Source organism: Epinephelus fuscoguttatus, linkage group LG9 (genome assembly GCF_011397635.1).
Source record: "Epinephelus fuscoguttatus linkage group LG9, E.fuscoguttatus.final_Chr_v1".
Lineage (NCBI taxonomy): Eukaryota > Metazoa > Chordata > Actinopteri > Perciformes > Serranidae > Epinephelus > Epinephelus fuscoguttatus.
This window is the reverse complement of record NC_064760.1, coordinates 19,609,322-19,622,175: the sequence shown is the minus strand read 5'-3', so window position 1 is coordinate 19,622,175 and position 12,854 is coordinate 19,609,322. Positions and strand designations below refer to the sequence as shown.

General features: G+C 44.5%; 1 protein-coding gene across 1 annotated transcript in view; it reads right to left on the bottom strand.

Moving 5' to 3' along the window:
- Positions 1-12,854, bottom strand: part of mrpl11 (mitochondrial ribosomal protein L11) — a 63,322-nt gene that overhangs the window by 10,087 nt on the left and 40,381 nt on the right. Inside the window, exon 3 of the mRNA XM_049586468.1 lies at positions 5,541-5,636. Within this exon, the coding sequence (XP_049442425.1) occupies positions 5,541-5,636 (96 nt within the window). The remainder of the gene's footprint in view (positions 1-5,540; positions 5,637-12,854) is intronic.

Genomic DNA, 12,854 nt, shown 5'->3' with positions numbered 1-12,854 from the left:
TTATTTGCAATGGGATCACTGCGAATTTACACTATGCTACAAATTCCAGCAGTGTGATGAGATGCTGAGTGTCTATACTGCATGTTTAACATTCATTTCTGGTTGAGTGTTGAAAACATGTTTAAATTTGGGTAAACTGCTTCAGCCACTCAGCACTGTCGCTTTTTACCCTACAGTACAGTGGAGGTGGGGGGGGGGGGGGACAAGTACCACTAAGACCAACCATCAACAACAATAATCGAGGTGAATGGGGGAGAAGCCAACAATTTTACTTGCGTGGATATTTACTATCATAGCAACCAGGCACAACCAAAGCATCTCAGCTGAGGAAACACCACACCTCCAAAATGCTCTTGTGCTCCCTGCTGGTCGTTTTCAGCAGATGTCAGCCCCAGTCTATTTAAATCCAGCAGATAGAGAGCAACATTATCAGACATTTGGAGCAGTGTTCCTGCTCAGCTGATCAGGGTCCTGACACACCAAATCGACGGTTAGCTGTTGGTCAATGTCAGGCCATCCATGCACATCTGCCACCCTGGTTGTGTCCCACACCATTGGCACTAGTTGGCCCTGGTTTTCAGCTGATGGAGCATGAAAAATCGGTGTCAGAGACAGCAGAGCCTATCAGTGATGAAATAACTCTGATTGGCAGATCAGCTCCGTACATAAGAGAAACGGAAGTGAGGAAAGTAAACAAACAACAAATCAAGAGGAAGTGAGATCGAAACAAACTTGTTAAAAAGGTAAGTAAGTCTTTAAGCCACTGAGCTCTTCAGCAAGGAAGGTTGGCAGCTGTTTGTGTCATTGTTCACTAGTGCACAGTAAATATAATTTGTTCTTTCAACATCTGGTTGTGCTGTTAATATACTAATTGGCTAACTAGCTTGAATCCATCCTGTTGGTCTTCCAGTTTCCCTTTCTGAATGACGAATACAGACTAATGCCACCGGCTGGTATGGAGAGTTATTCCCTCTTAGCCAGGCAGAGAACGTACGTGCTAGTTGGCTGTTTGCTGTGGTCTTTACGGTGTGTTCAAGTGCAACTCTGGCAGAGACACAACAGTCAGTCTCCTTCACTGCTAGTGCTTTGATGTCAGTCTGGTGTGTCTGGGCCTTCAGTCTAATTCAGTCTCTTTTAGCTCTGTTTTTGGCTCCACCTGAGGGGAAATATCTGGTTCTTTAGCTGCTAAATGCTCCACTGTGTTCACCAGCTGGTCGCTCACTGTGCCTGTGTGCTGTTTGTGGATGAGCAGGTAGTGTACAGTGGATTTTTAAGCCTCTTTCCTGCTGCAGCTGCTGATGCTGATGAGAGCCTTGAGAGTGATCCAAACCGTAAAACTGTGTTGAAAAAACAATACAACGAACTGAAAGCGGCTATAAAGCTGTGCAGAGCTGGTTTATAATTCTGCAGCTTTAAAGAAGACAAAACAATACGAACACTCACAATAAAGGACTTTAATATTTATGTAACCTAACCCGTTTGCATGAGGTGTTTGTATTATTTTGTCTACCCCCTGCGTGTTCAACTGTGTGCTGCCTCCCATCTGCTCTTCAGCCTCATTCGCTCGCCCTTTCCATCCTCCCCTCAGGACCGAAGCAAAAATAATCTCTTCAGCCTCGCTGAGTTATTCTGAGCCTTTTCTTTTAATTCAGATTAATTCACTGGCCGAAGACCTTTATTCACTAAAATCTGACGTTCAGATCCAATCAATAAATCATCTGAGGAAAGTTTACTTTGGACCATCTGTTTTCTGTCACATAAATAAATAAATAAATAAAAAACAAACACAGGGCAATAAACTGTAGGCTGAGCTGAGAAGATACCACAGAGCAGGTGATTTGTCATCAGAGTCGCGTTATCTAACTGTAGTGACCTTTCGACAAAGGGAACAGAATTTTTCTCTATCTGTGGAAAAGCTTTTGGTTGCAAAGGTCCGATGAATCGCTGTTGTTTCCTCCTTCATTGTACATGATGAAACACAAACATTAACTGCAGCGGGCTTCGTCTGACAAGCAAAATTAAAAAAACAAAAAATATGAGGACGGAGAGAGAAGAGGAGTCTAGGACAAAATGAAGGTCAATAGTAGCAATGTGACTAGCTCAATATTTTGACCTTTAATGCTTCTTTGGCAATTAGCTTTAGCTTAGCATAAAGACTGGAAACAGAGGGAAACAGCTAGCCTGGCTCTGTCCAAACTTAAACCAAATCTTCCAACCAGCACCTCTAAAAATCATCTATAACTGCCTATGTCTTGGTTACTTAAGCTACATCCAGACATAAATTGTTGCCTGGCAACCTGTGTGATGACAGACACCAGGAGGTCACTGCACCTAGCAACTATTTGCCAAGAAATAAATGCATGTTGATTGCTGATGTGAGCATTTAGTGACTAATTACAGCCTCACAGAGCTGTGAACATGGTTGTGGCCCCAATCTTGTTGAAGCCTGCCCTGATCAGACAGAGGTTGCTGCTTGCTTTGTCTTCTTTTTTTAAAACGATCAGTGTGTAAGATGTAAGGGAATTTAGTGGCATTTAGCAGTCAGGACTGCAGACTGCAACCAGCTGAAACTCCTCCCGGTTAGAGTCTCTTCATAGTTTATTACTCAGGAGGTTTAAGGTGGACCAGGTGATAAAAGCACTGAATAAAGCAGTTTCATGTTACAAATCTGTCTCTGATGCTGTTCAGCTCGTCCAAGCACCTGCTAATGTATGCTCAGCTTTTTTTCCTCTGATAACTAAAGATACAGACATTCAGGAGGTTCTTTTACCTGGAGACAAATTGTCTGCAGAGGATTCTTCCTCTCCAAAAAACAGCCCTGTGACTTGAACCAGTAAAAACGCTGAATAAAGCATTCATTCATTATTCATTATTTGTAACTGCTTATCCTGGTTCAGGGTCACAGGAGGGCTGGAGCCTATCCCAGCTGACGTTGGGCGAGAGGCTGGGTACACCCTGGACAGGACACCAGACTATCACAGGGCTGACATATAGAGACAGACATTAATGCTCACATTCACACCTACAGGCAATTTAGAGTCAGTTAACCTAACCTGCATATCTTTGGACTGTGGGAGGAAGCTAGAGAAAACATGCAAACTCCACAGATAAGGGCTTCAGCCGGCCGGCAGGTTCCAATCCAGAACCCTCTTGCCGTGAGGCGACATTGCTTATCACCCGTTAATAAAAGAGTTTTATGTTAGAAATAAATAAATAAATAAAGCAGTGTTTTTCGGATGCTGCTCATCGCAGAGGGGCTGCTAACTACGGCGGCCTATGCAAAAACACAAATGCCCCTCTCTAGAGCCAGTGTTTGGTTCATTTGTTCTGGGTCACTGTAGAAATATGGCGGTGCATCATGGCAGACTCCATGTAATGGTAGAGGACCTGCTCCCTATGTAGAAATGAACAGCTCATTCTAAGGTAACAAAAACACAACGATTCTTACTTTGCGGTGATTACACACTAAAAGAAATAGGTTTATTTTATTATATTCCATTTCTCCCCCTAAATCCTACACACTGTACCTTTAATTGTTGCTAGGCAACCCTTAACCTTATTTTGCTGTGAAGTAACCTCATATATCTCTACCTTAAATCTGCATAAAAAAAAAAGGACAGGCAGAGGGCACCTGTCCTGGCTCTGCTTGAGGATGAGAGGCTGTTCCTGTTGGTCACAGGGAAGCAGAGTGGGAACACAAGACATCACCAGCTGGTCTAGGAGCTTTGCCTGCATGATGATCTGTTCAAGGTTTATTTCAGGATGAGTCAGAGACAGTTTGACAATCTGCTGCCAATCATCGGGCCTAATTACAGATTGTAAAACATTAGAAAGCAGTTGAGGCTACAATTTGTTCAGATATGTCTTGCAGCTTGCCTCGGGCGACGTTGGGAGAGAACTCATGTTATCTTGACACAGACCATGAACTGTGAGCTACTACATGTCACTGCCACCACACAAGAACTGCCTCTCAACTCGTCTGATTGGACATTTGGAAAAAAAACACCAATGTTGTCGGGCACTTTGTCCACTCTAAAATGAAGTTTTTTCATCTCGGGGCGTTCAGGGCGCTCCTGCAAAAAAGCGAGGCTCATGGAGCGGAAAAACATGTAGTGCTCAGCAACACAAAAGCAACGAGCAAAATGCTTCACTCTCATTAAAAACAATAACAAACAGCCGCCCCGGGCTGTTAAAACACACTCTGCCTGATCGAGGTCTCAGTTCTGTAGATGCCACAGCATAAATTTCATATCACGATTACAGGGACATAAATTATCAGACTTATCAGCATTACCACAGTGCTGTTAAACTGTGCTGAAAATGTGTGACACAACGCTATGCAACTGTGGTTGGGTAAATAAACTAGGCAAAGTGTTATCATGTGCAGTGGGCGATTAGAGTCTGCAGACACATGACAGCATGCAGCAGCAGAACAATGTGTAGCATTTTGTCGGTATATGACAGCTGACATTACTGACAAGCTTATATTGGATGCTGTGTCTGTGTCCCTGCATCTGAGAGACTTGCTAACTTTGGACAGTATTTATTAGAGTTTTCAGGTCAAACACAGGTTTAATGATAATTAAAATTTGACAGTTTTACAGCGGTTTATCATTTCATCACTACCTGATACATGTTTAAACAAATGAGGTACATTATGTTACATACTGAGTTGTAGGTTTGCTGTTCTTGAACACTGGACAGAGCCTGGCTAGCTGTTTCCCCATTTCTCGTCTTTATGCTAACCTCGAGCTCCTTACTTAACACACAGACATGAGAGAGGCATCAATCTTCTCATCTAACTCTCTGCAAGGACGTGAATAAGTGGATTTCCTCAAAATGTCAAACCATTCCTTTAAAGTAAGATGAAAGACACTTTGAGATGTGCTCAGAGCTTCTCACAAGCCCGAGGTGAAAGTTGAAAGCAGAGCTGAGAAACATTCATCTCAGAGGCTGAAACATGTTGCATGCACACATTAAACGTCACATACAGTGCAGTGTGGACAGAATAATAACGCTACAAACCGCCAGCAGATGGCAATGACGAGCAGCAGCGAGGCTGCACGTGTGATGGCAGAGCTGTTGCTGCATATTGCATGTCAAAATAAATTCACGGCTGTTAAAGGATTAGACTTCCCCTCCTTCCGTCACAAACCTCATTACTACACACATTCATTCAGCCGAAAGGATACAGACTGCTGATTTGAAACAACACACAATGAGGTGGGAGGGGGGGGCGTGACGAGTCCAACAATATGTGGTTGTGTAAAATAAAATCTACAAGCTCATAACACCTCTTTTCTGAGTAATTCACATTTCTTGTATGCACTTAATGCTTCTTGACTCCAGGTTCCTCTGGGCATTTCTTCATTAATGAATGCAAATGGAAAGGCTTACTTCAGTGGTAGAGTATGAATAATGGAAGTGCTCTGGTAATGTTATGCAGCTAGTGGAATTAACCACAATCGTGGTGGTGGGGGGGGGGCTAAGTGTAAAGGGTCAAGGATAGGTTGGACCCACAACGAGCCTTGCAGACGCACCTTCACATGGATCTTGACTGGGAGAGGGATCCCCTCCTTCAGCTCCTTGGTTTTCTCGTTGAAGTCCTTGCAGAACTGTCCGATGGGGATTCCTCTCTGGATGGGGGAATAAAAGAGGGAAATAAGCGTGGAGAAATGATAGAGGACCGTTTTAAAATGTATGAGAAGTCTAAGCGGACAAACACTCAGCTGGTATCACACTGTGCTGCCAGAATACAGATGCCTGGGCTGCTGTCAGTCAATCAATCACAAAACTTCACAGACGTCTGACTATATTTGCACACACGAGTGGATCAGGGACTGGGCGTGTGACGGTTTATATATGTGATGAGTGTCCGCAACATTTTGGTGGAGGCATTTTCACACTTCGTTCTAGTTATTTTTGTTGTATTCACACTGAGATGCATCTGTGTGTGGGTGTGCAGCCCCTCTCTAGTTCCAGATACTGTGTGTGTGTGTGTGTGTGTGTGTGTGTGTGTGTGTGTGTGTGTCTGTCACTCGAGCTATGACTGAATGCATGTTGGTTCCCAGAGCCAGAGAAACCCAGTGATGAATGAGCCTCCCATTTTCTAGCTCCTGCAAGGCCAACCAGAGCGAGAGCAAAATGGATGGGTGACATTAAGTCAACACTCGGCCAACGCTCCTCCTTTGCACCATTCCTCTTTGGAGCTGAATTCAGAGGCAAAGACTAATAAAGAATCTAATTATTACTGCTGGAATTTATACTGACCTTCAGCCGCCATCCTTCCCAAAGGCAACACACTGATTGAAATGTTCATTTCAGAAATGAGGGGAAGAAAAAAAAGGTTTTTTATTCAGTTTAATGGACTCGTGAGCTTCTATTGCTCCACGACAGAGCAGAGCGGCAGCCCTCAGTTTCTAATAATGGATCTGATGAGAAGTCAGTCATCCTGAGACATTCTCCAATGACAGCACGGGGAAGACATTTATTTGAACTTAACGGAGCAGAAAGTTCTCTGAACATCATCTCTACTAAAGGCTTCAAAAGCACCTGATGAATGCTAATCAGCTGCTTGATCTACGCGACCTCCGCCACTTCATTTGGGTCCAAAACTCTACTCATTACTCACTGGTGTTTCTATGCATCCGCCTAACACAATAACAGTGACACAAAAGTGATTGAAATTTCAACACATCACACGAGTCGATGCAGGTTATTGTTTCTGAGCTGATGGGTGCTATTTGAATTACAATATGCTACTAATGAAATGAAACGCAGTTACGTCCCCTGAGCCCTCGCCATGCTCTACCTTCCCTCTCCTCCCATGCTTATTAATAGTAATCCCATGTCAACCTTCTATCCGTGCCCTTCCCTCCCTCTGTTTCCCATAAAACAACATAGCAAGCGTAAACAAACGAGGAGGGAGCACTGAAGGAAAGTCTAATTAAATATGGATTAGTATAAAGGCTGTGATGTTGCTTATGAGTCAAAGCAAACCCTCGGGCTCTGCCTCACACATTCGGCTCCCATTTCTTCCCTTCTGTTCAGCCCGTGTCGGATAATGATCTCTCCCACCGACTCAGATGGCCCTTTTCATGCCACACAATACCATGAAAGGGCCTCCCTGACCAGCCGGAGATAATGCCTGATGCTTCTAAAATGTGCTTAAGCACGAATGGCGAGACATTATGCAGACAGAGGAGCTGTTCTAAAGATAGACAGAGGCAAAGACTTCACACGGCCTCCCTGACCAGATAGTCCTTCACTGCTGAAAAAAGGCTTAAACAAACATTTAAAAAAAAGGCTAAAGAGTGGCAAATAAGAGGATGGGACCCACTGAGGGATAGAAGACAGTTTGCCCTCAGCTCCGCACACAATTAAGTATGCACCAGAGACAGGTAATCATATTTTAATTAAGCTGTTCAGTGAGAGTCCAGGCATCTCATCCTCCAAAGATGGCAGGGTGAGGAAGTTTTATTTTGGCCTCCGGCTATTTAATAGTTTAACTGCAGTAATTATGGCGATTGAACCATGTTGGTAATTGCAATCACAGTCTTTAACCACGGCAGAGGGCTGGCTGGCGTGCCATGAAGGCAAGGTTCAAGGTTGGCTCCTCCAACTTCACATGACATTTATCAGGAAGAGAGAGGGAGAGAGAACTGGAACAGTAACATTCATGCCCTGGCCAAATCGCTAACCCCGCTCACTGCATCTGAGCATCTAATCATCCTCAAGTCCGAGCCGCTGGATAAATCCTCTCTCCTCCACCATGACTGATTAGAGCCGGGCGCTCTCCAGTATAAAATGGCTGCAGCCCATCACCCGAGGCGAGGTCTTCCACGCCGACTGTGGGCGAGGACATTCAGTTGTGCATCTTCAAAGACTTCTGAGATCCTGGGCACCAGGATTAAACGCTAATCTACGAAGATATTTCTCGCCGTCAAATCCAGTGGCGACAGTGGTGAGTAATTGCTATATGATCCATTCAAGATCAGCGCAGCAGAGTCTTATTACTCATAATTATGGGAGCAATTAGGCATTTGCAATTAAAATCTGGGAAGTGTCCATTTGATTTGACCCTTCCACCATAGTCTCTGCAGTCTTTTTTGACACTCCTTCCGTGTTAATGTGATTGGCCTTTCAGCTTCACTAACTCTTTTTAACAAGATGTAGCACTGGTGTGGCAGGATGGTGTGTGTGTATGTGTGTGCGTATGAAGGGGAGGGGAGCAGAGACAGGAATGGGAAAAGAAAGAGACAGCTGAGGTGTATTAAACTTGTCAGAATGTGGCCAGTGATTGTCGTGGTCAATATTTGAACAATGAGAAGGGGTTTGTTTAACAGAGATGAACAACGGGAGAGGAGACAAGTAACGCGAAAGGCCGCGGGAGGTCCTCATGAATATGGGTGAGTGTGTATGTTTATGTATGAATACTTCGGCCTCATTTCTATCTGACAAGACTATCAGTTGAAGAGTGGATATGTGTGCATATTAAGCTGCCAGGGACTGCTGACGGTGAGGAAGTGTTCACTGTGTGTGGTCGCAGGTGTCTCTGCATCTGAGAGAAAAGGAAGAAAAAAAAGAAATGAGGGAGAGTGGAGGAGGAGGAGGAGGAGAGATGAGAAAGAGAGGGTGAGTAGGTCAAGAGAAGTATTGTGCTTATGGAAGCGTGGCAAACATGGAGATAAAGGACACAGGCGCAGGATAAGGCCTTGGGGCAGGAGGCAGGATTAATTGCCCCTGGCACACAAGGCCACCTGATAAATTGCCCCGGGGCAATCGACACGGTGAAGGGCTGCGATACGGAGACGAAGGTGTTACAGTGGAGAGAGAGGGAGAGAGGCTGGTGGGAGGTGAGGTTAATTAAACTCTTCAGTGTGAAACACTCTCATTCATTACCTTCATTACCTTGTTCATTTAATCTGCTTCGCTGTTGGCATTTTATCACATTCGGCCCCATTGTAGCGTCATACAGCTGATTAGGTTTCATGTTGAACCCCTCAGCTGCAGAGGGGGTAACTGAGAGGCTGAACAGCAGACCAGTTTAGGTCTAACACACACACAGATGCACGCAGCATCACAGCACCGCACAGAATAAATTGAGTTCACGCTGGACATGCATTTTACTTAATTTTCCACCCTGGAATCAGTGGATTAGTCTTAAAAGTGGAAAATGAAAACGATTTTCGCCCCCCGTCTCCAGTGAACTGTGCTGAGGCCAATACACAGACCTGCATAAAAGACCTGAGGAGCACCGCTCACACAGGCCTGAGTGCAGAACTGACAGAGCGAACCAAATTCGGAGAATCATCTTTATAGCGACCAAAACAAGCCAAAACTTCTTAGTGGTGCTTTTGCTGTCTGGATCTCTGCTCAAAATAGACGCAGCCTTCACTTTTTTTCATACCTGGCACTGGAAGAAGAATTTGCTGTTTGAGGGCATGGAGAAAGCAAGCAAGAAAGCAAGCAGCCGAAGTGTGGAACAAAATGGATTGCATCACGACAAAACATCCCATTTTCAACTCCATTAGGTCCCCCTCACAGTCTTGACAGTGTTGTGCTTTTTGCCACTTCACATGATTAATCACGTGTGGAGGCTGCAGCAGAAACACAGGAGCCCGAACTGCAGGCAGCAGCTGAGGCTCCACGCAGGAGATGTCTGAAAAATCACAAGACACGCTGACAAGTGGAGGAGAGACACACAAAGAAGGAGAGTCAGGGGTTGGAAGAAAGAAGAAAATGCAACAGCATCTGAAAGCGGCGGTTTGTGTTGTGTATTTGTGGAGCTTTCAAAAGGGACAATAGTGAATTTTGCACACTAAAAGGTGTTATTCAGAGGGAACATCATCGATTTTACACATCAAAGCTTGTTTAAGGGTCTTGGGGAGGATGACTGCATATGCAAACAAGATGTATAAAGCTTTTTGTGTCTCCAGAGGGAGCTGCGAGAAATCTGATACATTGCCTCAAGTGATGTCACAAGCTAGCTGCTATTAGCATAACACACCCAAATTTCATGCTGCATTCACGTGCTCCTTGGATGGTCCCATGCTAATAAATGACCGCAACTGACTCACAAATGTGTCAAAAAAAACAACACAACAACACACCTTATTTTGAAGCAGAGTAAATTTCCAGCACAGAGCTTTTATTTTGAAGTGCTGTTTCCTGCTGTAGAGTGAGTGACTAATGGACAGCTACTTGACAGACGGAGCTTCTCAAAGTTAAGGAAGGATCCTTACACAGCTGAATTTCAAGGAGGCTACATCATCGAATCCTGCCGAAGGACCGTTCCAATGTCAAGGATCCTTCAAATTCAGCCGAGGACCGTGTTGTTCCTTCAGAGAACTGTCAAGGATGAATGTGTGTATCCTCAGCAGGCATGAAGTACCCACAATTCTTTGTGCAAGATTTGCTGGAACTTAAGGCGGGATCTCTTTAACGATGCACACCTGGGGACTAGCTGGCCTAGTCCAATGTGTGTTCATCGAATGCAGGGAAGGACTCTTGCCTAGCCTCTGTAGGACCCAACTTGGAAGGACCCATCCTCTCAAGGAAGCATCCTTGACTTTGAGAAGAACTGAGAGACAGCAAAATAGCTTGGCAACATAGCCAAACACAAGTATGACACTGAATATATTAAACTGTGTGGACCTTGAACTGATGACTACCGAGAAATCTGGACCCTGTGGCTGGACCAGTTGGGAACCACCGCTCAAGGACAGTCTACATGTGGCAACTAACAATTACAACCTAATTCTATGCAACGTGGATTAATAAGAGCTTCATCATTAGCGCAATAATGAGGCTCTTACTCCAGTGTGCTCTGCCTTACAACAGGAACTGTAGCACCAATGTAGCATGGGATAATGAATAAAGTGTCTTCACTGTAGACACAAGGCAGTAATGTTATCAGGCCTGGCTACAGCAGGTGGGATATGTGCTGACACTGGTGCTCTGTTGAGCAGTCTTTTGATTGTCTTGATGCCTTTTCCCTTTAGCATGGTTGAGCCATTTCCTCCATGTTGCCACTGTCAAACATTTTGGTTCAGAGCCTATATCCAGCGGGACTAGAAGCTGGCTCTTTATTGAGCCATGTATTATATTTGTCGTTTGAAAGCCATACATTATTAAACACACACTTCCATGGCATTTGTGGATAAGCAAACTGCTAACTTTAGCCACCTTACTGGTAAAACATTCCTGCTGCCAACTAGCTGCATACTAGGGATGGGCATTTTAAGTATCTTCCATATTCAAGTACTGGCATTAAATTATAATAAAGTACTTGAGTACTTAAAAAAAGAGAACTAATGTAAGAATAGGAACGCATATTGGCCTACAACAGGAAATGGAAATTTATTGAACAACCAGGCCTCAGTTAGTCCATTAAACCAATTACTAGTTAACATAAGAAAAAGCCATCCTTCTGTCACTGCCGTTTACATAGGTTAGATGCAGCAATAAAGGACTGTCACTGAACGTCTCTCTCCAGAGTCAGTTAACTGTCTGCCAAGTAGCACAAGCTAACGCAGCAGCAGCAGCAGCAGCAGCAGCAGCAGAGTTTAACGGTCCCAACAAACCCACACAGACAACGAAACAGCTTGACTTTGTCATTTAACCTGTTAATAACAGGTACGTTACGTCAGCCGAGCCATGCCAACAGTAAGCCCTGTCGCTGTGTATGTGTGTGCAGGTGTACTCTCTCCATTTGTCCCCAGGTGTGGGGCTCACACTCCCACAGCAGTAGTCTCAGGATAAACAGACACAGAGGGGCAGCGGGGCAAGGAGGGGATGAACGAAGCAATACACAACATTCTAACCCACCTTAAATAGTGAAAAATACATATAAAAATCATGTTCACATGTGAGAGGGGCAAACAAGTGTACTCATGCCTATCACTACTGCAAACACCAATCATGTGATTCTAGTGACATTTCAACAGTTACACACCACAGCACTAGCTTTTAGAAATGTACTTCATGTGATGGTAAACATGTTCTGGGATTTTTATGGATATATTTTATCAAATCAATATATATTCACAACTTTCCAAAACATACTGTTAGTTCCAAACAATTACCAGGCCTGGAAAACAGTTTTTATTATTTCATAACTTTCCCAGGAGTTCTGTGACTGTGGGAATCCTGAATACATGACGTCAAGTCAAAATTTTTGCAGACTTTCCGAGTTGTTTCGACTTGGGGGGGGGGGGGCGTTCATGTGATATTATTTCCAGTTGGGATGTTATTTTTCTGATTATTCCAACACAACACGAATGCAGGGTGAGACTGAACTGTCAGCCGTTGAGTTGCATTGTGGGTTATATAAGCGCCAAGTTTTGACAAGGACGAGAAATGCATGGAATAAAGAAGGATGGACGATACTCCATTTCTGCTGCACTGATCTTTTTGCACTGTCCATCACGGGTGTGACAATGCAACACCTCACACTCTGAGATGACACTGATAGAAAGAGCCAAAAGCAGGAAGGTGAGGGGGTTTTAGTCCTCTGCATTTGCCATGTTTGTAGAGGTCAGCCTCGGGTCTGATGTGGAGCATGACTCAGTGTTGACGCCTTTAGCATTCTTGGACAGTCTGTAACCCCATGTGTCCTTCCAAACTTCCCCAATCATGTCTGAAGTGAAAAGTGATGACTGCACAGTACTGTGGACAGCCTGCCCGCCTGGCTGCCCCTCGCCCTACTCTGCTATTCTCACTACTCTCTCGCTGTCCTTTTCCCTGCCACGCTCTCCCTCTCTCTCTCTCTCTCTCTCTCTCTCTCCTCCCTGAAAGTGAGCCAGTGTGCAGAATGACCTTCAACCACACCCACAGGGAACAAAAACAAAGAT